Below are 25758 nucleotides of genomic sequence, written 5' to 3' on the forward strand. Positions count from 1 at the left end.
TTTATGCTCTTTTTGAGAGGCTTTAGTGCACAGTGGTTAACAGCATGGCCTGGGGGGGCCTGAGTGCCTTGTTTGAATTCTGGCTTTACACCTTACTAATGAACTAACCCCTCTGGCTTAGCCTCCTCCTTTGTGAACGCAGATGGTAAGTGTGCCTACCTCAAAGGGTGGTTGAGAGGAGTAAAGAGTGTGGAAGAATTAAGCATTGTTACAGAGGAAGCACCATATATCAGTATTAGCTGTAATTATTCTGTACTGTAAAATATTTGGTGATCACTGCAGGGTTTTTGACCAAAGTCTGTTCTAGTACTCATAGCCACTAAATACATTCAGCTAGCATTTATTATGCTATAATCACATATAAAACAATAAAAATATGGCCATATGGAATATTAAATTGATGGTGATTATAAAATACTACAAATATATTCAGAAGAATGTTTACAGGCATGTTTTGAACACCTACCTTGGATCATAAGCTCTACTGTTAAGATGAAGTCTTAAGGGTCAGTGAATATGTACAAATGTATAATGAAGTACAATTAATTTTTAGAGCTAAAAATTAAAAACGAAGTCTCTGGGTTCCTGTAATAGGCCAGTTGTAGTTAGAGAGTTGAACATTTTGTAGTTGCCACTGGTTGTCTCTAGTGACTTTATATTCATGTTGAATCTAGATAATGGTACTTATAGGAGAGCTGTGCAAAATAGAATAATATATAATTCTTCCCCAGTCACACTGAGTCTGTAGAGTGTATTTCATCAAAAGCTCAGGGTAGCATCTGAGCTAGAAAAAAGGTTCCATGTCCCCTTAAAACTCCGCATTCTTCAGCTCCTTCGCCGGCAGCTATATTATGATGCTCAGCCCAGTCTGTTGGTGTACATATTAATAAACTAATTGTTGAGTAATTTAGGACAGAGACACTTGCTGTAAATTATGATTCAACATATTCCTCAAAGAACAGAAAGGAGTAGCACCAGGCCCCCAACTCTCAGCCCTGAGCCTTATCATGTTGGGTTACTCCTCTCTGGTGCCAGTTTCTTAGCTGAAACTTAAAAGTCACTGTCCAGTTTTCCTCCCATGTAAATGGACACGGGCTAATTTATCCTTCTCCCAACACTTGGGAAAGGAAAATTCCCTTCTGGACAAGTGAGAGGGCTGGCTTCCTAGGTCCACTTGGTATTTGTCCCCCTGAACACCCAGTTTATTCTCCTTTCCCACTGATTCTGTCCTATAACCTTAATTAGTCTTGTGGATTCAGTACTTATTTTTGGTTTATCTCTAATGCAGCATGGTGATAATGCATTTCAGTTTCATCTGCAAATTGGATTTTAGAGACTCCACTTAAGTGAAAGCTCTGCTTTTGCTTTCTTAATATGAAATATCAGCAAACCAAAGTGTTTATGAATATCTTTGAATAAGTATATTAAATGCACATACATAACTATGCAAAAACATAACCTACTGGTGGATTTTAAAGAGGTTGAATGCCTTTTAAGAATTTTCTTTAGGTTTTAATTTTTATCACTGTCTTCCCCCAACATTTTTAAAGATGATGGAACACCTGAGGTAGGTAAGGGGCTGACCTTCTCTTGTAGCCATCAGTTTACAGTAATAGATTCAAGCTTATTTAAGTTTGAAGTGTGTTTATGACCTGGGATGTGATCCATTGGTGAACGTCGTCCTGTGTGAACTTGAAAAGCTTGTATTCTACTGTGAGGTGTACTTTTATCAAGTCACATCCAGTTGGTTGATGGTGCCATTCAGTTCTTCCATATCCTTGCTTATTTTTCTAAACTTATTCTGTTATAGTTGTAATCGTGCATTAGTTTGTCTTCCTTCAGTTGTTTTCACTTTGTGTATTTAAATGTTAGGTACTTGCTCATTTAGGATTTGATTCTGTCTCAGTGAACTGGACCTTTTTTTTTTTTTGAACTGGACCTTTTAACATTAGAATATAGACACTGCATCTTTAAGTAATGTTTACAGGGTAAAGTTTTACATTCTTTCACTGGTACACCTACCCAAGTCTTTTGAAGTCAGTTTCCTATAGGCAGTATATAGTTGGTTTACTTTTCCCCTATTCCCATGTAATTATTGATATGTTTTGGGCATGAGTTTGAGCAAACTCTGGGAGGTAGTGAAGGACAGGGAAGCATGGGGTGCTGCAGTCCACTGGGTTGCAGAGAGTCACGCACAACTTAGCGACTGGAAAACAATTGAAATGTTTGGATTTAGTTCTCCTATGTCATGTTTTCTGTTCTCCCCTCTATTTTTCCGTCATCCATTTCCTCTTTACTGCCACCTTTTAGGTAATAGGATCATTTCTAAGTATTCCATTTTATCTATTATGATTCTGACTGGTATCTGTTAGTATACATTGTTTAGTGGTTGCTCTAGAATGAAGTAAGCCATTTCTTTTTTCAACTACTATACTCTCCCCTGTTGCCAGCTTCTCATACAAATACTGTAAATGTTCTTGTTTAGGAAGCTCAGCTTCTGGAGTGCAGGGAATTTCAAAATCAGAGGAGCTTTGTGAATCCGCACTGCTGCTAAGCGTCAATGGCCTTTTCTCCTGAAGCATCTGCTTCCCACTGCTTAGAGTGGTGGTTTCTCCAGCACTAGGAACTATATTTACATCTTGATCTCTGCTTTTGAAATCTGAGTAAGTGTCCTTTAGGCAAAGTACATTTTGTTCTGGCTGAGGGGCAGGAATATTCTCTTTGATTCCTGCCCTATAGACCCCTTTGTTCAAGGAGGTAACATCCCCACTGTTTCTGTCCTGTGAAGACAACAAAACAGTATCCGGTTGGCTGTCCCAGCCTTGACTTCCTTGTTCTGATATGTGTGTTGACTGAGAGGAGGCCTGGGAAGAAATGTGCGTTGACTCCCCATCAGAATCACTGAAAAGCTTCGGGGACTGGGAGCCCCCCGCCTCTGTGGAAGACGGGAGGTTTTCCAAACAGTCGTCTGTGCCTTCAGCATCTCTTTTAAAGAACACTTCCCACTGTGGTACTTCCCCATCGGCCCTCTGCTGGGGCTGGAGGACAGGACCCTTGTCTCCTTGAGCTGATCCTGGAATTTCTGATTCTTCACTTTCACTGTTGGATTCCTCACAATCTATAAAGTTTGCCCAAAAGAACGTTGGCATACTCTCTGCTTTGAAGCATCCTGTGCTTTCTCTCCATTTTTCAGGCTGGTTTTGTGATATAGCAGGCGTGGGAAATACCTCAGGGTGAAGAGTCTGCTGGTTTGGAACCTTGTGCCTTAAAGGTACCGGCAGAAGATCATCAAAGAGATCATCGTCTTCTTCCTCCTCTGTGAGACAAACAGAACAGGTGTGTGGGTAACAGAATGCAGAAGGAACCAATTTATGCTTTTAATTAAAAATCTAATTTGTAGCACTTAGCTGCATTTTTTAATTCTTAGAATTGCAAATAATGGGAATTCACTCTTCTTCCAAGAGAAGTTAAAAGGCCGCTTATTCTTGGGATAGTCTGAACAATCTGACCTGACTACCAGCCTTCAGCTTGTCATAAAGCCAGGCAGCGAGTTGAAACTAGAGATCTGCACTCCCCAAATAAGACCACAGAGACTTAATCAGTGGTTCTTATCTGGAGAGCTTTTTAAATAAAATAGCTTTCTACATTTCATTTCAGACCTACTGAGTCCCTGAAAGTAGGACCGAATAATTTATTTTTTAAGTTCTACAGCTGATTCTCTACATCAGTTCAGCTTTGAAACTGTCTACACTAGGAGAGACATTTGCAAACTCTTTGTTCTCTGCAGCCAGTAGATGTTCAACGCATTGGCTGATTCAATAAAAAGACAATTTTTTTCTAAAGTTTTCCTTCTATGAACATTTTTTGATACCTATTAATACCTCATGCATGTTACAGGCTAAATGTCTGTGTCCTTCCAAAATTCTTAATTTCTAACTCCACAATGGTATTTGGAGGTGGGACCTTTAGAAGATAATTAGCTCATGGTGTGTGTTGGGGGGACACATGCGATGGGATTACTGTTTGAGGAGAGGAAGCAGATTTCTCACTTTCTCCAGGCCCATGCACAAAGGAAAGGCCATGTGTGTGCACAGTGAAAAGGTGGTACAAGCCAGGAAGTGGGCCCCCACCAAGACCCAGCTCTGCCAGCACCTTGATCCTGCCATCCCAGCAGCCCCCAGAACCGTGCATAGTCACCCAGTGTCTGCTCGTTGCTACGCAGCCTGTGCTGAGTGCACAAGGCCACGAGAGAAGGGCGGGGGAGGGAGAACAGATCGACTTTAACCAAAATACTGAAGAAGCTACGTCAGGTGTCATTTTACTGTCTCAGGCATGCTGCACTGGCCTGAAGTGAGCTCTGTCCACTTACATCCTGAAAATGAGGAAATCTTACATAGAGAATGAACTTTACATAAGTTAAAATGACATGGCTTGGAATTAGGGAAGGGGGAACAAATATTTTCCTGCCCTCTAATGGTACCTAAGCTTGAAGAATGAAATGAAATGCTCATGAGACTGCTTACTGGATAGGGTAACTTACTATTCTAGTGCTGAACCTGATGTTAAGAAGTAGGTAATTATAAGTTAACTGTTTTCCCAGTGACAAAGGGTGTAGCTTAAAACTACATTTTTTAAAGCTGCTTTAATGGGATGGGGGATATAGGAACCATCATCAAGCTTTCATTTTACCACTGAGGAGAGGGGCCTGGAGAAGGTGTGTGACAACGCAAAGGTCAAGAAACCAGATAGGCGGATTGAGGGAGGAAACCCAGCTCTTAAAGTCCAGGGTTCTGTTACAACTGATAATTGTTCAAACAAGCAACTGTTTATCTTCTACTCATCTTCTAAAGGACTTACGGTGACTTAAGATGTCTAGCTGCTGTATCTGTAGTCATCCTAATATCCAAGTTATGGCTTAATTTTAAGCCAGGGATTAACACATTTGTTAAGCTCCTTCACAATGTGCAAAAGTTACCTTTCTGTGGAATGTGTTTGTATCTATCACCTGTCAAGTTGGACAGCTTCATGTTCTTCTGAATCAGTGACTATAATAGTATCATGGTATGTTTCAACTGTAAAAATAATCTGTCAGAACATTTTCACATTAACTCACCTGTATGTGTCTGAAAAAAAGTAAAATTTCTATGCTATTAGAAGTTTATTTTGACATTATTCTATGCTATGACAATATAAAAATTTGAAATTTCTCTCTCTGAAAATGGGAAGGCATATAACAGAAAACATAACAAAAATTTTAAGTGTTGAAATGCTTAAAACATGTACACAAACTGATAAGACACCTAAAGCCGATAAAAAAGGATGAATGTCATAATTCACAGCTACTTTCCACTATTGATGTCTGTATAAACAGGTATAATCAATTTGGCAATATGTATCAAATACTGTAATTTCTACAATTCAGTTGAACTCAATTATAATAATGAAAGCTGTGAAATAGACTTAACATATAATGTTCATCACAATATTTATAAAACTGAAAAGTTCAAAATAACCTAAATGTACAATGACAAAGATCAAATATACCATTATGTAGTTATGGCATCCAATAGATGTGTGAAAAGGTGAGAAAATAAAACCTATAATAAGGAAAAGTCAAAATTGACCCAGAAATGATAAAATATAATAGTAAATCCTCATGATCTTGGATTAAACAATAGTTTTTCTTAGATATGACACCAAAAGCAAAAGCTATAGAAGGAATTAGATAAATTGGACTTCGTCAACATGTAAATTTTTACATCAGAAGACACCACAAAGACAGCTTTCCCCAGACCAGAGCACCCTGAAAAGCAGCCTTGCAGGAAAATCCATATCCATGACGCCAGGGTCATTCTTCCTACCTGAGTCTAGGTGGATTGTTCTAGCTCTCTTCAGTTTTCCAAGTGGTTTATATTTGGGCTCAGTACTTTGGGAAGATCGGCATAAAGGCTTTAAGCTGAAATTATACAAGTATTTTATTTTTCCTGTTGGAAAAGCTGCTGGAATCTAAGTGTTATAGAGATTATGAAAACCTGATTATGGGGGGAAAGCCATACCACTACTATTAAAAGCAGAAAAGCAATGATTAATCATCAAAAATTACTTTCCTGTAACAAAGTGGTAAATACAAGCATTTAAACAACCTAGTAGACCTCCATCTAATTGTAGGACTGGGGAGAGCAAAACTTCTCTGTTCTTGCACTGCAGAAAAGCAGGTCCCTATAACTAGCAACTAATAGAGGAACACCTGGCATTCAGGGAATTTCAGTATCACAAGAGCTTCCTTCTGCCAGATTCCCAGAAGCCTTTAGAATTATCTAGAACACACTTGCTTGAAGAAAGCCTATGTACTTCTAACCAGCCCGTTTCACATCCTTGCTCCCACTTTCAGCCCAAAACTATTCTCTAGATCCATCCCATTCAACATAAATGCCACAGGTAGTCCACTCACATTTCTTTAACTTTATCCATAGTTGTGCCTAATGGGATGACATTTGGATAGACATTCACAGGACAGATGTAGCTCAAGAAATCTTTAATCTGGAGGAAGGAAAACAAAATGCATCAGTTATCTCTCCCATGAAAACCCTGGGTGTTAAGAGCGAAACGAGGAGAATCTGAAGTCTCTCAAGACTGGTTCCCAACACCGGCTGCACCTGAGGAGGGCCCGGGACCTTTCAAGAAGAGATGCACAAGGTGCAGGCCCTAGCCCCAAAGACCCCCTAACACTGAGCTGCAGTGGCGCCTGGGAAGCAGTGATTCTGGTCCCCAGTAAGGTGTGAGACTCACTGGTGACGGATTCAGAGATTCTGTCCTTCACATGACCTTAGTTTCCTTACCTTAGGTCATTCACCCATAGTAAATACCTCTCCTTCCAGGAAGTTGGAATTTAGCTGAGTATTTAATATGCACAAGGAAACAGGGGCTTCAAAGTGCATTCCCTTCCTCTGATGTGTAATTGTTAGCAATACACCAAGAAGAACTACGTCTTTGAAATTGCCTGATTTGTTCTCAGGATTTATTCTAAACAAGGACAATGACATGCAAACGTCATGTCATGAATACCTTCTGCAAAGCTCGGAATGCTTTGAAACAAGAACTTTCACCATTCCTCAAAACATCTCTTAACAACCCAGACAGGCTTCTGCTTTGTCACTTACTAGATCTTGGTGAGCTTGTGATCTCAGTCAAGTTATCTCATCTCTCTTAGATTCTTCATCTAAGAGTATAAATGACATAATATGTATGAAGTGCTTAGCCAAGTACCTAGCACATGGTTAAATATTCAATAAAACTTAGGAGTTGGTCATGACAATACAAAGATTTTTATTTCTTTCTGCACACGGGGAGACTGCGGCACAAAGTAAGTATTAGCATCCAACTTTTTCAAGTAAAGCACCACAAGAGGTAGGGAACCCAGCAATTATTAATAACTCTGGATTAAAACAAAACAGGAACCTTAATTAAGCCTAGGGGAAAGACAAAGATCCATTCTTTGGCTACTTTTCATAAACAATTTCATTTGCACTTTCAGAGCAGGCATGCAATGAAAAACCATTGTTACCTGCCCACAACCTATATGATTTGTATAATCAATCCAGAGTTGAGGCTGGTAGAAATCTGAGGCTTTTGAAGAGAATAAGAATGAAGAAAGGAAGGTCAGACCTACACACCAGAAATTGTTCAGGGAGACAGACACCCAGTAGAGGGCACCCTCTCCTGCTTGTCCATAACGTCACTGCAAACAGTGGACCGCTGTTCCTGGTGGAGTAACTACAGGGTTGTTGTGATCCTCTAGTCACAGCAATTTGTCAACCAATCAAATACACAATCTTGCTTTATGTGAGTTTCTCTTTAAGATATTTTACATAATATATACTGTCGGTCCATGGACAGTGAACTCACGGCCAGTGGCTCTGTAACTCACAACTGAACAAAAATCAAAAAGGTACCTCCTCCATAAGGCACACTGCAGCCTCCTTGCACTTAGGAACACTTGACAGCATTTCAGCATTACACCTGGGGGCTCTTTCAAACAACAAAATCACCCCAAAAGCACAAAAATATGGAAAATGAAGCAATAAATAGTGAAAAGGACACTTGTTTACAGTACGCAAGCTGAAACACGAAGGCAAGAGGCCACCATGTGTGATCTGAGTCGGGAATGTGCGTGTCAGGTGAGTCCAATCCTTTGCTTCCCAGCTGTACATGTGTGCAAAGGACGACAGAGCACCATGCACACTGATGTGAGGGTTCAAAGAAGTGTCAGTGAGCAGGCGGGTTTGTAATAAGGAATCCACAAATAATGAGAATCAATAATACTTGGGGGGGAAAAAGAAAGGACATAGAAAACAAACCTATGGTTACCAAAGGGGAAAGGGGGTGGCAGAGGGATAAATTAGGAATTTGGGATTAACAGATACATGCTATTATGTATAAAATAGATAAACAAGGACTTGCTGTATAGCACAGGGAACTACATCCAGTATTTTGTAATAACATATAAGGGAGAAGAATCTGAAAAAGAATGTATGTGTGTGTGTGTGTGTGTGTGTACAAAATACACACACACACACATACAAATAACTGAATCTCTTTGCTATACATTAGAAACTAACACAACATTGTAAACTAACTATACTTCAATAAATTTTTTTTTTTTAAAGAATGTCATTTCCTGGAGTTGTTCAAATCAGTACCATGCCCACAGGTCACTGCTGCAGAGCTGTATCTGTGTACCTCCAATACAAAAAATAACCATTATCAGGGAAATGCATTAAGTGCAGAAATGGCAAAACTAAAATCATATATGACAAAGTGTCATAAAAATCCAGCTCTGATCTTTTTCTCCAATATATGAAATTACTGAACCCCTGTACTTGTAAGATGCTAGCATTTACTTTGGAAATGCTTGAGGATTTTGCAAATAAATTACGTATGTCAGGCTCCTATCCTAGTAGGTCAATATCCTATATAAAAAGTATCCTCACATAACCATATTAAGTGCTCTTCAACTGAGTAATTCTATACTGATCCTTACTAAGGACAGAGTCTATACCCCAATCAGCTTTGTTCTTCCATAGTTCTGAATATTGAGGACTATTTTTTAAATGGCTTTTCAGTACAATCAAAATCTGGAAGGGGCCAAGAATCTGGGCAGTACATGGCAGCCTATCATGAGGTTTTATCTGCAGTGCTCCTTCAAATAAGATTTAAGATATTTTTTCAGTCTTTCTTTGTATTGAAGTACTCCTTCGAATAAGATTTAAGATTTTTTTCAGTCTTTATTTTTATTGAAGTTCTCCTTCAAATAAGATTTAAGATTTTTTTCAATTTTTTTATTGAAGTATAGTTTATGTACAGTATATGTCACAGGTATACAATGTAGTGATTCATAATTTTAAAAGGTTATACTCCACTTTTACAGTTCTGACTATATTCCTTGTGTTGTATAATAGAGTATTTTACCTTCTTAACTATGACTTCATTAGGGACACTTTTTTTGTTGTGTCTGTTAGCCTTTAAATTTTATTTATTAAACTATAGCTGATTTACAGTATTCTGTTCACTTCAGGTGTACAGCTTCAGATTTCCTTTCCATTATAGGTCATCACAGATGGTGAATATAGTTCCATGTGCTGTGTAAGATTTATGATTCTTTTATGACAGGCAAACTGAATTGGGGAATTTCAAATAAATTTAGAAAGCAAGGGAGAGAGAAAACCTTAATTATATGTTTTCTTCAATGTTTAGGTTGAAAATGATGATCAGCAATTTCCTTTAGACTTAGTGACATACCTCATTCACTGAGATGTCTTCCCCGCATTTCTTTAGGAAAAGCCACAACCCACCTTGAGCAGTAGAAAAAGAGATGCCCCCCAGAAGCCACTAAGCCTGCCAAGGTTCTGAGCTTATGGGATCCTCTTACCTCACTGTAGGAGGAATGAAAAGAAAAGCAGGCTCTGTAGGAACTCTCTCCAGTCCTAGTGGGAGATGCAAACACAAAATTAAAGGTCACTTAACCAAAACTAAGTTCTAAACTTCAAGTCTTTTCATGTAGGCTACTGCAGTGTGAAATCATCCTACCATCAGTAATTTCTTCCTGGCACAGGGGGGAGCCCTTTCCAGAAATATAAATTTTGTAGACATTCTGAATAGCAAACATTAACGAAATTTGCTAAAACATAATGATCAGTGTGGGGCTCCTCTACTCCACCAAGGGCTTCTACTTCCTACAACATCCATTCATGACTCCCCGCCAAGCAAGACACCCCAACTCTAACCCTCTTGTCTGTCTAACGCAGGTAGACCCTGGGAGATACTGGCCAACAGATAGGTTTGGAAGCAGCATTTCTTTAGTTCAAATAGAATTTAAATTTCAGAGGTTATTTTCCACAATTGTAATGTATTCTCTTCTTGGGCTTAGGCTAGACTGCATTTAAACCATTGATTTAATTGATGCCTTCGAACTGTGGTGCTGGAGAAGACTCTTGAGAGTCACTTGGACTGCAAGAAGTTCAAACCAGTCAATCCTAAAGGAGATCAGTCCTGAATATTCATTGGAAGAATTCATGCTGAAGCTGAAGCTCCAATCCTTTGGCCACCTGATACGAAGAGGCAACTCAACTGGAAGAGACACTGATGCTAGGAAAGACTAAAAGCAGGAGGAGAAGGGAGCAACAGAGGATGAAATAGTTGGGTGGCATCATCAACTCAATGGACATGAGTGTGAGCAAGCTCCGGGAGATGGTGAAGGACAGGGAAGTCTGGTGTGCTGCAGTCCATGGAGTCGCAAAGAATCAGAAATGACTCTTTGTTCAGTCAGAAGTGACTGAACAACGTTTCTCTTCAAAGACACTGCTTGCTTACCTCACAATGATGTTGGTTTTTCTGGTTCTTTCTCCAAACCACATGGTAGATGGCTTAATGCTGATTGTGTGGAGTGGAATTCTATTTTTGGAAGTAATGCCACATGGTAACTTATTCCACTGAAAATATTCCTCTGCCTAAAAACATTTTAAAAATACAGAAAAACAGTTTAACATTTTCAACAAATCTGTTTGTAGGCAGGGTCTCAAAAACAAACATAGATGAATTTTCAGACATAGATAATAGACAGACAGACATGAGGAAACAGGTAAGTCCAAAGTGAGGGACATTCCACAAAATAACTGGCCTGGACTCTTCAAAAATGTCGATGTGATGAAAGAAAAGCATAAGACTGGAGCCTTACTTGATCTACATCAAAAGAAACTAAGGAGATCTGAGTGAATGCAACACATGCTTCTAAATAAAATCCTGAGAACTTCTCTGGTGGTCTAGTGGCCAAGACTCCACACTCCCAATGCAGGGGGCCCAGGTTCCATACTTGGTCAGGGAACTGGCTCCTACATGCCATAACTAAGAGGTCATATGCCATGCTAAGATCCGGTGCACCCAAATAAATAAATATATATTTTTTAAATCCTGGACAGCCCTGCTCCTCCCTCCACAAGCCATAAAGGACACGATTGGGACAACTGGATATTTGAATATGGATGACATCGCATCCAACAGTGTTGTATCAATGCTGCATTTCCTGAGTGTGAGAACTGTACTGTGGTCATACAGGAGAATGTCCTTGTTTAGGGTGAAGTGTCATGACCCAAATGGATTCGGGGGGTGGCGTGCTGGTTACACAAACACAGAAGAGAGAGACGAGGCTGCCGGGAAGAAAACATGGTGGTGTTGACACACAGTGGAATCCAGATGAAGAGGACGAGGTGTTCATACGACCCAGCGATTCCACTCCAGGGTATACATCCGGAAAAAATAAAACCAAGAACACTAATTTGAAAAAATATATGCACCCCAATGTTCAAAGCAGCATTACTTATAATTGCCAACATGTGGAAGCAACAAGATGTGGTACATATATAAACCATGAGCTATGAGAGGGAAGTTTGAGGGAGAATGGATACATGTATATGTATGGCTCAGTCCCTTCACTGTTCACCTGAAACTATCACAATGCTGTTAATTGGTTATACCTCAATACAAAATAAAAAGTTAGAAAAGAAAAAAATAATGCAAAACAAGAGCATCATCAGCTCAACTAATGCTGATAATGTGCCATAAGAAAAGAATGAAATTTTGCCATTTCCAACAATGTGCATGGACTTGTAGGGTATTATGTTTAGTGAAATAAGTCAGACAGAAAGACAAATACTATATGATATCACTTATTTGTAGAATCTAAACAATACAACAAACTAATAAATATAACAAAAAAGAAGCAGACTCACAGATACAGAGAACAAACTAGTGTTAACAGTGGGGAGAGGGAAGGGGGAGAGGCAGATAGGAGTAGAGGATTAAGAGGTATAAACTATTAGGTATAAAATGAGCTACAAGGACATATTGTACAGCATGGGGAAATAGAGCCAATATTTTATAATAACTGTAAATGGAGTACAACCTTTAAAAACTGTGAATCACTATACTGTACATCTGTAACATATAGTACTGTACATCAACTATACAAAGTGTAGCGCTCAGTTGCTCAGTCGTGTCTGACTCTTTACAACCCCATGGTCTGTAGCTCGCCAGGCTCCTCCAACCATGAAATTTTCCAGACAAGAATACTGGAGTGGGTTGCCATTTTCTACACCAAGCAAAAAGAAATCTGCCAATTAAAACATTTATGGGGTGTTGTTGGGGAAAAGACTACAAAACCAACAGAAAAAGGACAAAACAGTTTCTACCTTGCATCGACATTATTTTTATCCATACATTAAATAACTGCATGGTGTGTGTGTCTGTGTGTGTGTGTGTGTATACATACACAAACAAAATGATGAAGTAAATTCATGATGTAAGTTATAATATGCAGCGAACATTCATCAAAAGAATTTCTTAGCTCATATCTCTCCTGTGGTGGTTTGAAATATAATATTCCATGGTATGGATAAGAATCTTTTTTTTTTAATTTTGCTTTACTTTAGGGCAAAGAAACTTTAGGATTTTGGCTGATGGAGTCACATAGTTTACTACCACAGTGATTATCCAAACGTATAAATGTACTATGTACTAAAATAAAAACTACTCAGCATTTGAATGCCAAGATTAAAAATTTAGAGAAAAACTATGATCACACGAACCCCTGCATTTGACGGTCACTAATTAGTGGTTAAGTTACACTGAATGACAATATAAATTAAAATGGAAATGTTAAAGCCAAATTCAAAATTGAATCCCTGGCAGTTAATAAGAGAAGGAAGTTCTATGGTGGCATCAGAAAACCAACTACCAGTGAGTTTCAAAGACACTAAAAATATTCATTGGAAACTGGATCACCAATACACGTGACTACTTCAAAATTTAAGGGACTTCCCTGATGCTCCAGTGATCAAGACACCACACTTCCAATGCAGGGGGCACAGGTTTGATCCCGTGTGGTGTGGCCAAAAAATTTTTTTAAAAATTCAAAGTGAAGTTATATCTAGATATTTACCTCAAATGAGAAGAAAAATAAAGTTTATAAATGTGCATGTGTCATGAGTTTCAAAAGTAAACCACAATGGACGGTGATTACATTTTGTTAAATTTTAAATTATAAGCTCTAATGTTACTACTTTACTTACAAATCAATTGTTTGTTACATAATTCATTACAAATAAACATATGTCAACTGTATAAATATATTTCATCAGAAATCACAAGTATCTGTGTCTGTTTACTAACTAGGTTTATGGTAATGGAATATAGTGATGTACTGCTGCATGACCCTGATCTAATACTGGGGTCTCAGCCTCACTTTTCACATTTGGAAATTGAAGAGCCTAGAAAATGGGATTTCTGAGGTTTCTTCTGGACCTAAAATTCTGGTTTCTGTGGATCATACAAACAGCAAGAAAAAGAGTTCACTGTGTACCTTTGGATGTCGACACGCATGGATCTGAGTGTCACGGTCTGTTGTCAGGTGATGGAGAATGTCAGGCATGTTTCGAAACATGTCTAGTTTATCCACGTGAACCTGAGGAAAACAACACAAATAAGCATGTTATTGGAATTGTATTTCCTATAAATAAAGTATTCAAGGGTAAATTGGGTAGGGGTAAATCATCCAGTTACAAAATAACTCTTTCTTCTTCCTTGAAGCCTAGTTTTCAGCTCTTTCAATGCCTGTTAGTATCTGCCAGGACATCGAGATCCCATGCCCTGCAATTGGCGTTACTGTCCATTGTGGGTGGCAGTGAAAAGTGTGGTGACTTGGCTGGTGCATTTCATTGGATCCGTCCATCAAGTCATTCAATTCCTATTTCTTGTACATCTGTTCTACATCATACTTTATTCTAAACATTGGGTTTATTGCAGTGTACATAGCAGACAAAAACAATCAAGAATCACTTGCTGGACTTCCCTGGTGGTACAGTGGATAAGAATCTGTCTGCCAATGCAGGAGAAAGGGGCTTGATCCCTGATCCAGGAAGATCTCACATCCAACGGACCAGCTAATTGCGTGTGTCACAACTACTGAGCCTGAGGGCTTCAATTATTGAAGCCCACCTAAAGCCTGTGCTCTGCAACAAGAGAAGGCACCGCAATAAGAAGCCTGCACACTGCAATGAAGGGTAACCCTACTTACTGCAAAAGAGAAATCCTGAGTCCAGCAATGAAGAACCAGTTAAACCAAAAATTAAATAAATAATTTAATAATAATTTAAAAAAAGAGTCACTTGCTCATGGACTTCCCTAGCAAGTCCAGTGGGTAGGACTTGGTGCTTTCACTGCCAGGGCCCAGGTTCGATTCCTGGTCAGGGAACTAAGAGTCTGCAAGTAGTGAGGCATGACCAATAAATAAATAAATAAAATGTTTATAAAAGGACTCACTTGCTCATGAAAACACACACAACATGCTGTATACCAGCAGCTGGCAGGAGGGGAGGCCAGCAGGAAGAGGAAGCAGGGACCCAGATCCTCCCTTTCCACACTCTTCTTTATTGGGTGAAAGGAGGACTCTGGCAGATGCAACAAAGCAAAACAGAACAAAGCTCAGCCACCTTCAGAATTTTAAAGCTAATATGTCAAGGCTGTCTATTGTCACCCAGCTTATTTAACTTCTATGCAGAGTACATCATGAGAAACGCTGGGCTGGAGAAAGCACAAGCTGGTATCAAGATTGCCAGGAGAAATATCAATAACCTCAGATATGCAGATGACACCACCTTTATGGCAGAGAGTGAAGAAGAACTAAAGAGCCTCTTGATCAAAGTGAAAGAGGAGAGTGAAAAAGATGGCTTAAAACTCAACATTCAGAAAACTAAGATCATGGTATCCAGTCCCATTACTTCATGGCAAATAGATGGGGAAACAGTGGCTGACTTTATTTTTCTGGGCTCCAAAATCACTGCAGATGGTGATTACAGCAATGAAATTAAAAGATGCTTACTCCTTGGAAGGAAAGTTATGACCAACCTAGACAGCATATTGAAAAGCAGAGACATTACTTTACCAACAAAGGTCTGTCTAGTCAAGGCTATGGTTTTTCCAGTGGTCATGTATGGATGTGAGAGCTGGACTATATAGAAAGCAGAGCACAGAAGAATTGATGCTTTTGAACAGTGGTGCTGGAGAAGACTCTTGAGAGTCCCTTGGACTGCAAGGAGATCCAACCAGTCCATCCTAAAGGAGATCAGTTCTGGGTGTTCATTGGAAGGACTGATGTTGAAGCTGAAACTCCAATACTTTGGCCACCTGATGTGAGGAGCTGACTCATTTGAAAAGACCCTGATGCTGGGAAAGATTGAGGGCAGGAGGAGAAGGGGACGACAGAGGATGAGATGGCTGGATGGCATCACCGACTCAATGGACATGGGTTTGGGTGGACTCCGGGAGTTGGTGATGGACAGGGAGGCCTGGCGTGCTGCTATTCACGGGGTCACAAAGAGTCGGACACGACTGAGCAACTGCACTGAACTGAACTGAATACATTTTAAATTGTTAAAACCAATATGTTGGTTTTACTTAAATCTTCTTTTCTGGGTATTTTAGAGTAAACAACAAGTACCTAAGTTGATACAAGGATAATGAAATGGCACCCTCCCCAAAGCATTCTAATTTTGAAGTCTGAATAACAAAACAGATTAGACTAATGTTAAATCAGTGCAGAAATTAAATACCCAGACAGGTGTAGAAAGAATCCAAGCCTGACTGTGACTCAGCCTTATTCCTCTTGCTGCCTGTTTTCCTAATGACTAACAAGAAGAAACAATTTTTCTGGCTTAAGGAGATAAAAAGAGGTAAATTCTGAGATGTACAGAGAGACATAGGGAAAGTTTCATCCTCACGAAAATGAAGGTGCTTGAAAAGGTGGCTGGCTATAAATCATCCCTCAGACCTCATCTCTCAGACCCCTCGGTCAAAAAACCTCACCCTTCTCCCCCTTTTCTGTGTGCTCTTTTCCCGCCAGGCATGTAGGATCTTAGTTCCTCAACCAGGGATCAAACCTGTGCCCTCTGCACTGGGAGTGCAGAGTCTTAACCACTGGACCACCAGGGAAGCCCCTACATTCCCTTGTTAAATTCCTTCTCTAAAGTTGTTTCTGTTCCCTACAGAGGGATTAAGAGATTTGCAAGAGGGCTCACTCCAGGGTCACCTTCCTAGGACCTGCCTCCTCTCCACCATCCCTGGGCACCTCCTAGGCCCAGGGTTTCTCCCTGCCCGGCCTCTGAGGGAGAGCTTCCAGTCTTGCAGATTTCACACACCACTGAAATTCACAAAACAAATGGAGGATTGACAGGTGGTGGCTAGCTTTATATTTTGCCAAGAAAGGACAAGAGGGGGGACAAAAAAGCAGACTGTAAAATGTATGCAAGTGTGCACACACACATACAACGTACAATTACTGTGATTTTTATTTAAAAGGCCATTTAACACCAAAAACACATAGAAACCACAATCTCAGAATGAAAGCAAAGCTGTCCCAAAATGGAGAATTGGGAGCTTTGTGCCAAGAATATTTGGACAGGAAAACTTGAAGGAAGAAATTAAGGAAAGAAGCACTTAGGAAGTAAGGCTTATGGAGAGCGGTACTGGGGGGTGGGGTGGGGAGAAACTGCTTAAATTTCAAATGTAAAAGCACTAAACCTTTTTAGTTTACTAAATTATGTTGTATATAAGTGTTAAGTTCATGGCAGAAGTCTGTTAACCAGAGGATCGATAATAAAAGATGCCAAATGAAGTAGAATTTAAACGTCCAACTCATTCCAGCATTTGTTTTGTTCAGAGCCACCACCAAAAATCCATCTTCTCTCGGGGGTCGTGGGCACTGCCAGAAGCAGTCACTCTGCTCACCTTGCTGCCGGGGTTCCCAAGAGCCCAGCACTCAGCTCCCATGGAAGGGACAAGTGAACACTGACTCCCAGCCTGACCTGATGTGTTTCCTTCAAGGGGAAGGGGCTTAGGGCCCCAGGACAGTATTCTCCATACACTTTTGACCATGATCTCCAATAAGAAATACGTTTTTGAATTGTGATCTTTTCCCAAGCTGGCAATTTGTGGCACACTCCTTTCTCGGGATACTGGGCAGAAGGAGAGCCACAGCCCCTGGTCAGGCACGCGATCACGAGGGTGAACAGCTCACACACTTATTGAATGCTGTAAGTGAAAACCAGACTGGTTGTGTGGGTCCAGAACACACAACCAGTCTGGTTTTCACTTACAGCATTCAACAAGTTACATGAGACTCCCAACACTTCATTGTAAGATAGGCTTTGTGTTAGATGTTTTTGTTCAACTGTAGGCTAGTCTGTGTTTGGAGAACGTTTCAGGTAGATGAGGCTAAGCTATGATGTTCAGTGGGTCTCGGCTATTAAAGGAATTTTTGATTTAATGATAAGCATGGACTTAGTAGGACAAAGCCCTGTGGTTAACTCAAGGAAGGTCTAGATGGCACGTGTCTGATTCCTGACGTTAGATTTTCACATGACAGTGATTACTCTTAACTGTAAGCAACCCCCTCAGATATTTCCTAGTTCAAATGTATCCTCATTGCTGGTCACAAACACTAAATTTCATGACCTGCGATTTTGAAAAAAAAATACATCCTTTAGGGGACTTCTCACCAAAGGGCTCTTCACACTGTCAATTCTCCCAAGAGGAAGCAAATAAAGATGACAAAGGCTGTGTTCATGGCTTCCCTGGTGGCTCAGTGGTGAAGAATCCACCTGCCAATGCAGGAGACACGTGTTTGATCCCTAATCCAAGAAGATTCCACATGCCACGGAGCAATTAAGCCCGCGCACCACAACTATTGAGCCTGTGCACCACTACTACTGAGCCCATGGTGTCACAACTACTGAAGGCTGCATGCCCCAGAGCCTGCGCTCCACAGCAAGAGGAGCCACTGCAATGAGAAGCCCACGCACCGCAATGAAGCACAGCCCCAGCTTGCCACAACTGGAGAAAACCCCACAGCAACGAAGACCCAGCACAACCAAATATAAATTAAGTAATTAAAGACTGCATCCATCTGTTATGGTTTTCAGTCTGGGGGATGCTGGGAGTGGGCATGACGAAGGGGAGGAGAGGAGGAGACAGGAGGATGGAAGCTCAGAGCAACAGAAAAGAAAGAGTCGTCAGGTACCTGGAGTCCAAACTCCTCGCTGAGGTTGGTGAAGAGATACTCGTAACCATAGGCAGCCTTGCAGTTCAGCCACACCACGTGGTAGGGGCTCCGTGAGATCCAGCTTCGGACCAGCTCCAGGATTCCACGCAGACACTCCTCCTGGGCAGGAAGGTTCAAAGGCAGTTAACAGTGCTCCACGCCTGGGCTTCCCAGATACCCACAGCAACAGGAACAATTAACATCCCATCTGTTACTCCCCAAACCGCCCTCTTAAGAAATACAGCCATGCTCCAGGGAGACGTACCCGACTAGGAATTTGATAGTATTTCGGGTCGCAGAAAGTTGTATCTAAGTACACACTCTGGATGTCTTTCACTCTGAAAACAAAATTGAAACAAGAGGTGTGACTCATTTCATGGGAAATAAAATACAAAGCCTACACGTGCAGTTATTTTACAGTTTGTTCTGTCATTTGGATTTTTTCTTATATCAACTTTGTTGGGAAATGATTTCCATATGATGAAATAATACAGCTCTTGCATATATGGTTCAGTGAATTTTGACCAATTCATGTAATTACCACCCTGATCAACACATAGAATGTTACCATCCCCTCATTTCAAGAAGAAAAATTGCCTTCCTGTTACAAATATTATTATAATCCAATTAGATTTCTAAGAGAAACAAAGGCTGGTATTTAGTGAGGAGAAATGAACAATAAAACCTTTAAAACAATGCAGTCTTAAGGTTCCAGAACGCCACAAAGCCCAGTACCTGCCCCCAGAGTGCAGAAGCTCCATTCTGGCAGCTTCTCCTTTAGCCAATCTGAAGTCTCCTGTGTATAAGACAGTTCCATTGTTGCCCTGAAATAAAAACCTGGAAAGAAAATAGATCTCAGTGGCTTCTAAGTCTCATATGAAATTCTAGTAAATTTATTCTAAATCCATATACTAAATATATGTGCTGTGCTTAGTCACTCAGTCGTGTCTGACTCTTTGCGACCCCATAGACTGTAGCCCTCCAGGCTCCTCTGTCCATGGGGATTCTCCAGGCAAGGATACTAGAGTGTGTTGCCATGCCCTCCTCCAGAGGGTCTTCCCAACCCAGGGATCGAACCCAGGTCTCCCGCATTGCAGGCAGATTCTTTACCATCTGAGCCACCAGGGAAGCCCAAGAATACTGGAATGGGTAGCCTATCCCTTATCCAGGGGATCTTCCCGACCCAGGAATCAAACCAGCGTCTCCTGCATTGCAGGTGAATTCTTTACCAGCTAAGCTACCAGGGAAGCCCACTAAATATATACTAAATAGAAGAAATATATACTAAATCCATAGCCCATGTTGCCTGCCAAACACAGCCGCTGTGGTACGGTGCTGATGTAATTCCCAAAGTGTTAAACCACACTGAACCCTCAGCTGCCACATCTTCCCAAAGAGGGAAAAAATAACATGGTGGAGATATCACTGAGTTTGCAAGAGACGTCCCCTGAAATGCATCAGCACCTTCACCTGTAACAGAGATCACCCCTGCTTACAGACAGAAAGATCCATATGATGAGAAAATGCAAAGCCCGTGGAAAGATTGCTACCGAAGTCTTCCGTTATAAGAAAGCCACGTTTTGAACTTGACCTGTGCCCCAGTCTCCCCTAGTTTAACCCTGGAAATGAAGGTTTAAAGGAATTGCCATCACAAGAAGCAAATCTCCTGGTACATGTTGTTTTCTAGACCCTACAAGTTTATTTCTACAAATGTAACACAAAATAAATGGGCAAAATAGATGAACCCCCTTACATAACTGATCCTGGGCAATGACCAGCAGGTAAAAGAGTCACAACAATCTCTTCCTTCTAAAAAGAAAGAAAAAATAATAATAATAAAAGTTATCATTAGGACCCAGCTAAACAAAGCCCTCCTGAGTAGAACATACTCAAGTACTTCTCAAGAACGTGCTATATCTTTCTCCTCCTTTCCCCACTCTCCAAATCCTGCAAACAAGTGGAATACTCATCCACAAAACAACTGGGTAAACGTAGAGTTCTAATGCAATATGGCAATTCCACTCTTGGGAAGAAAGAAAGAAAAGTGATGGGCCTAGAGATTGTCATACTGAGTGAGGGAAGTCAGGTGGAGAAGGAGAAATAGCACATAACATCCCCTACATGCAGAATCTAAAAAGAAATGATAAAAATGAACTTATTTACAAAACAGGAGCAGACTCACAGACTTAAAGAATGAACTTGTGGTTACCAGTGGGGAAGAATGGGGGGAAGGGAAGGGACAGTTAGGGAGTTTGGGATGGACATGGACACACTGCTGTATTTAAAATGGATAACCAACAAGGACCTACTGTATAGCACAGGGAGCTCTGCTCGATGTTATATGGCAGCCTGGATGGGAGGGGAGTTTGGGGGAGAATAGATACATGTGTAAGTATGGCTGAGTCCCTTCGCTGTTCACCTGAAACCATCACAACACTGTTAATCGGCTATGCTCCATCATGGTAACTCCTCCAGTTATGTTTGACATCATTCATTCCCAAGGCCCCTTTAAAACAGGCTCTCCCACTGGATGGAGCTGGAGGCAAACACACAAGCCTCAGTGTGTGAGAAGAAAGAGAAAGGACCAGAGTGGGGCGGCAGGACTCAATCAATGAGGGCCACCTGCTGCCTGCTGCCCAGTTCACTAACACAGGCCGCCAGGGACTGAGAGCATCTCCCAAAAGTGCCAGCTAACGGAGCTCAGGATGGCATTCGGAAGGTTCGGGCCATCCCTTCCCTTTCCCTCAGAACAGTTACTGTAGAAGTACTTCAATGTCTGATCTCTTCTGGGGAGGACATGTGAAAAGTCCGTCCCTGTACCATGACAGCCACACCACCAAGGACACTCTTCAGATTTAAACGTGTCAACAAAGCAGGTTCTAATTGGGCTACGTAACAAATATTAACTGGATTTGCTGTAAGACAGGAAAACATCTCCCAGCCCAATGTATAACTTGAGGTGAAAATAAATACATACATAAATGGTGGGTCCGCAATCCTAGTTACTATTTAAAAAAAAAAAAATTGAATGCGCAACACAAAAGTACCTGCGTCTGAATTCAAGGACAAAAAAATAAACTAGATCTATTTGAACAATGTTTTTTTCTTGAATAAGAAAATGATTCAGAAAAAAAATCACAATGTACATAAATTTGCTTCAAAAACATTAAACACTGTTTTATATACCTAACATTATAATAAACTTAATACATGTGACAGTCATACTACATAGTAATCACACCATTACTATGGCACTCCTATAACTAGCATGTGACACTAACAGAAGCAATTCTGTCCTTAGAATTGAATAGAAGCAATGTTCAGTCCCTTAGATGTAGAAAATAAATATATCACAAACTTTTTTTTTCTTACAAACTCATTCATTTACTATAAATTTTATTTCTGGTTAAATGAGCATTCAAAATCAAGGAGAAAGATAATCATTTAATGTTAAATAACAATTTTTAGAAATACAATATTTAATATTTAGTTACCTCGCCTGATGCTTCATCGACTAAAGATATCTGGGTAGGAGTTTCAATTTCAATTGATACCTATTAAAATAAGACATCAGGTATATATCATATTGTACACAGTCTTTCATGACTTTTTTATTTCTTTTTTCTTTCATGACTTTATATGCCTTTGCCATCTAAACACAGAAAAGGAACTAAGAGATATTAGAGACTCTCAGTGGAACAATTTCTGATTTCACTATAAAAACAGTTTTACAGCTTGAAAACATGATAAAGTTAAAATTACACCTTTCTTGAGGTTGATGTGGCAATATGTATATATTGGATGCTTTATAAACCTGTACATTCTCAGACACAGCAATTCTACTATGAATTCAATTTCCCCCCTTCACCTCCCCAACCCTCCCATTCCCATTGAACTTGAGTCTTTGTACAACATGTAGTCACATGTTCTTTGTCTTTTAGATTTTCTGCTGCAGAACACAGTCTGCCATCAGTCTGTGATGTGTTGGCCTAATTCACAGATTCAAGAAGCTATCTGCACACTTTATAGAATGGCAACCAGCACAGAGAGGCATTCAGTAAGTAGTTGATAAATGAAGATAATTTTTCATCTTTTTAGTCCACTGATGTCATAATACCTACAGTGAGGTTCAGGTGTGAAAATAACCTTATATTTTTGGATTAAACACACAGTATTCATGATGTACAATTTTTTCAATACTGTTAGATTCAGTCATCCTTAATTAGGATGTTCACATGTGCTCATATAGAAATGGCCTTTTTTCCCCATGTATTATCATTATCCATTTGACAGTGAGGTTGAGCAGCTTATCTTTTTATTCTCTCCTACAATAGGAATTATTTGTTCTTTGAATATTTGGCAAAAGGCAAGATAAAACCATCTGGGCCTGGGGCTTTTTTTGAAGAAGAGATCTTTGAAAACTGCTTTAATGTCTTTGATGGCTACTTCTTTATTCAAGTTGTCTACTTTTCTTGCCTCAATTTGGGATTTGCCTACTTTTCCTGCCTCAATTTTGGATTTTCCTACTTTTCCAAGTACTTATCCATTCTATCTAAATTATCGAATATACTATATTAATTTCCAAAACAAGGCACTGCTGTTCAATAAGTTATTTTCCTTTATATCATTTGTTATCTTTATATGCATCTTTGTTTTTTCAATCTTGGCAGAAGTTTATCTTTATTTCTCTACAGGCCAGCTTTTAGTTTTATTCATCTTCCTTTTTATTTTCTGTGGTAGTTTATTTTCTATGGTAGGTAGGGTGGAACTGGGGTGGGGACAAAGTGGCTTGTGTGGCCTGAGAAAATGGGAGTGGGTGGTCCTGGTTTTTACTGTGGTTACAAGGTGGGCCTGGGCTTGCATCTTGGAATGCCATGTAGGTGCCAAGGAAAGTGTAGACTTTTTTTAAAATCAGTTTTCCCACATGTAGGGCAGAATGGAAAGGCGGACATGGGAGCTGAAAGTTTCCAGCAGTCAGACATCAAACAGACTCTTGTTCAGAATTCTCTGCTAGCTCCCTCAATTATTGATGGTTTAATCCATGTAACGACCCCTAATTCTATCTACTCATTGTGGTTGTTTCTCTGATCAATCACTGAGTGATCAGGGACTACTATATCTGGTCTGAAGCTATTTTGTCAGTTGCATATATGATTATATCTTTTCTCTCTTTTTTTGGCTGCACTTTGCAGCTTGCAGGATCTTAGTTCCCCAACCACAAAGTGGCATCTTCTTGATACTTTTAAGAGGTTGTCCCTTTGCATAGTAAAAACACACTCTGAAATTAATGGTATTTTTTGCCTTCAACTCTCTGCAAGATATAATAGTTGCTACTCTGGCATTTTTAGTTTCTAATTGTTCAGTATATCTTTTCCTTTTTTTTTTCCCCACTTCAACCTGCATTTTTCCTTTAGTGTTATCTATGTGTCTTGTAGACCAAAACTTGGAGATCTATCTTTTTTTTAAACCTAAACCAAGAATTTGTCTTCTGATCAAAAGTTGAAATAAATCCATTTATATTTAGAGCAATTACTGTTATGACATAAACTTGCCTGCCATCTTCACATTTTCATACCATGCTTTGTTTTTCTCCCCTTTACTATTTTTCTATTGGAGAGATCCATTTTACATGGCCAGATTCAAAATTATCCATTCTACTTTTATTTTGGTTCTTTATTACAAATCATGTTATGTTTATTTTTCTTATTATAAACCACAAGTTATGTTATTTTTCCTAATCTATTCCATGATCTAAATAAAAGGTTTATTAATTGTCAATAAATAGTTTACACTTTAAAGCATTAAAATGCAACTCAGCAAGACAGCCTGTGAGATTAGACAAAACTAGGCATCTAGGTCAACATGCTGGGGGACAAGAAAGAAAAATCAACAATAATAAAATGTCAACCTCTTCTAAACTAATATTTAGCAAAGGCTAAATATCGATATGGTGGTTACTGTGGATAAATACGTTGTGTGAGGAAGTGGGCTTTGAATAACGACAATATTTTGTTCAATACACCTCAGAAAATATTTCCCACTTGAAAAAAGAATTAGTGTCATTCAAAAAATAAAACTTACAATTCGTTTCTCCCAAAACCTGTACTTCGGGCTCGTTAACAACAACTCTTTAGTAACAGGTGAACAGTATAAGCAAACCTTCAAGCTGGGGAAAAAAGACAAAAGGAAAAAGTCATTTGAGTGCAATTCAAAATGAGTCGTCATCTGGGTGACTAGGAAATATGTTTCAATGTGTGTCACTTGTCTCGAATAAATCAGAAACTGCGCTGGCACAAACATATTAGAATAGTTCCCAGCAGGCCAACAGTCCAATGACCACTTCAGTCCCGTGATGGTGTAAAGGGACAGGGAAGAAGCAGAGGACAGACCAGACGGGGCCCTCTGACCTCCTCAAAGGCTGATCCTCACCATTCTCATCTTAAAGACATGCATTTTACAGGATCGACTATGTCTGGAGAGATACCATCAAAGGGTAAACTACCTCTGCAGAAGGGGCAAGGAGACAGAAGACATCTGCCCTTACTTTATAAATCTATTCCATTTATGGGCAGAAATCAATTTCATGACAAACTTTAAAACTTCAATACTCTAGTTTCAGTTCAGTTCAGTTCAGTCGCTCAGTCACGTCCGACTCTTCGCAACCCCACGGACTGCAGCACGCCAAGCCTCCTAGTCCATCATCAACTCCTGGAGTTTACTCAAACTTGAGTCATTGAGTCGATGATGCCATCCAACCATCTCATCCTCTGTCATCCCCTTCTCCTCCCGCCTTCAATTTTTCCCAGCATCACGGTCTTTTCCAGAGAGTCAGTTCTTCACATCAGGTGGCTAAAGTATTGGAGTTTCAGCTTCAGCATCAGTCCTTCCAATGAACACCCAGGACTGATCTCCTTTAGGATGGACTGGTTGGATCTCCTTGCAGTCCAAGGGACTCTCAAGAGTCTTCTCCAACACCACAGTTCAAAAGCATCACTTCTTCAGCACTCAGCTTTCTTTATAGTTCAACTCTCACATCCATACATGACTACTGGAAAAACCATAGCTTTGACTAGATGGACCTTTGTTGGCAAAGTAATGTCTCTGCTTTTCAA

At 40.0% G+C, this 25758-nt stretch overlaps 1 protein-coding gene across 4 annotated transcripts in view; it reads right to left on the reverse strand.

Annotated features, from left to right (window-relative positions):
* Positions 1-324: 324 nt before the first annotated feature.
* DCLRE1C (DNA cross-link repair 1C) overlaps positions 325-25758 on the reverse strand; it is a 36380-nt gene continuing 10946 nt past the window's right edge. For 2 of the 4 annotated variants that reach the window (XM_081553561.1, XM_081553558.1), the window contains 12 exons: positions 24728-24812; positions 22141-22200; positions 20400-20455; positions 19382-19483; positions 18912-18984; positions 18626-18766; positions 13913-14014; positions 10870-11006; positions 9929-9983; positions 6452-6540; positions 5862-5956; positions 325-3316 (listed from right to left, as the gene is read on the reverse strand). In XM_081553561.1, coding sequence (XP_081409687.1) covers positions 2340-3316; positions 5862-5956; positions 6452-6540; positions 9929-9983; positions 10870-11006; positions 13913-14014; positions 18626-18766; positions 18912-18984; positions 19382-19483; positions 20400-20401 — 1773 coding nt within the window. In that variant the 5' untranslated portion in view covers positions 20402-20455; positions 22141-22200; positions 24728-24812 and the 3' untranslated portion in view covers positions 325-2339. The remainder of the gene's footprint in view (positions 3317-5861; positions 5957-6451; positions 6541-9928; positions 9984-10869; positions 11007-13912; positions 14015-18625; positions 18767-18911; positions 18985-19381; positions 19484-20399; positions 20456-22140; positions 22201-24727; positions 24813-25758) is intronic. The other 2 variants (XM_081553560.1, XM_081553559.1) reach the window with 1 other exon arrangement.

This window comes from Giraffa tippelskirchi, chromosome 13 (assembly GCF_054371585.1).
Source record: "Giraffa tippelskirchi isolate mGirTip1 chromosome 13, T2T-mGirTip1v1.2.pri, whole genome shotgun sequence".
Taxonomy (NCBI): Eukaryota; Metazoa; Chordata; class Mammalia; order Artiodactyla; family Giraffidae; genus Giraffa; species Giraffa tippelskirchi.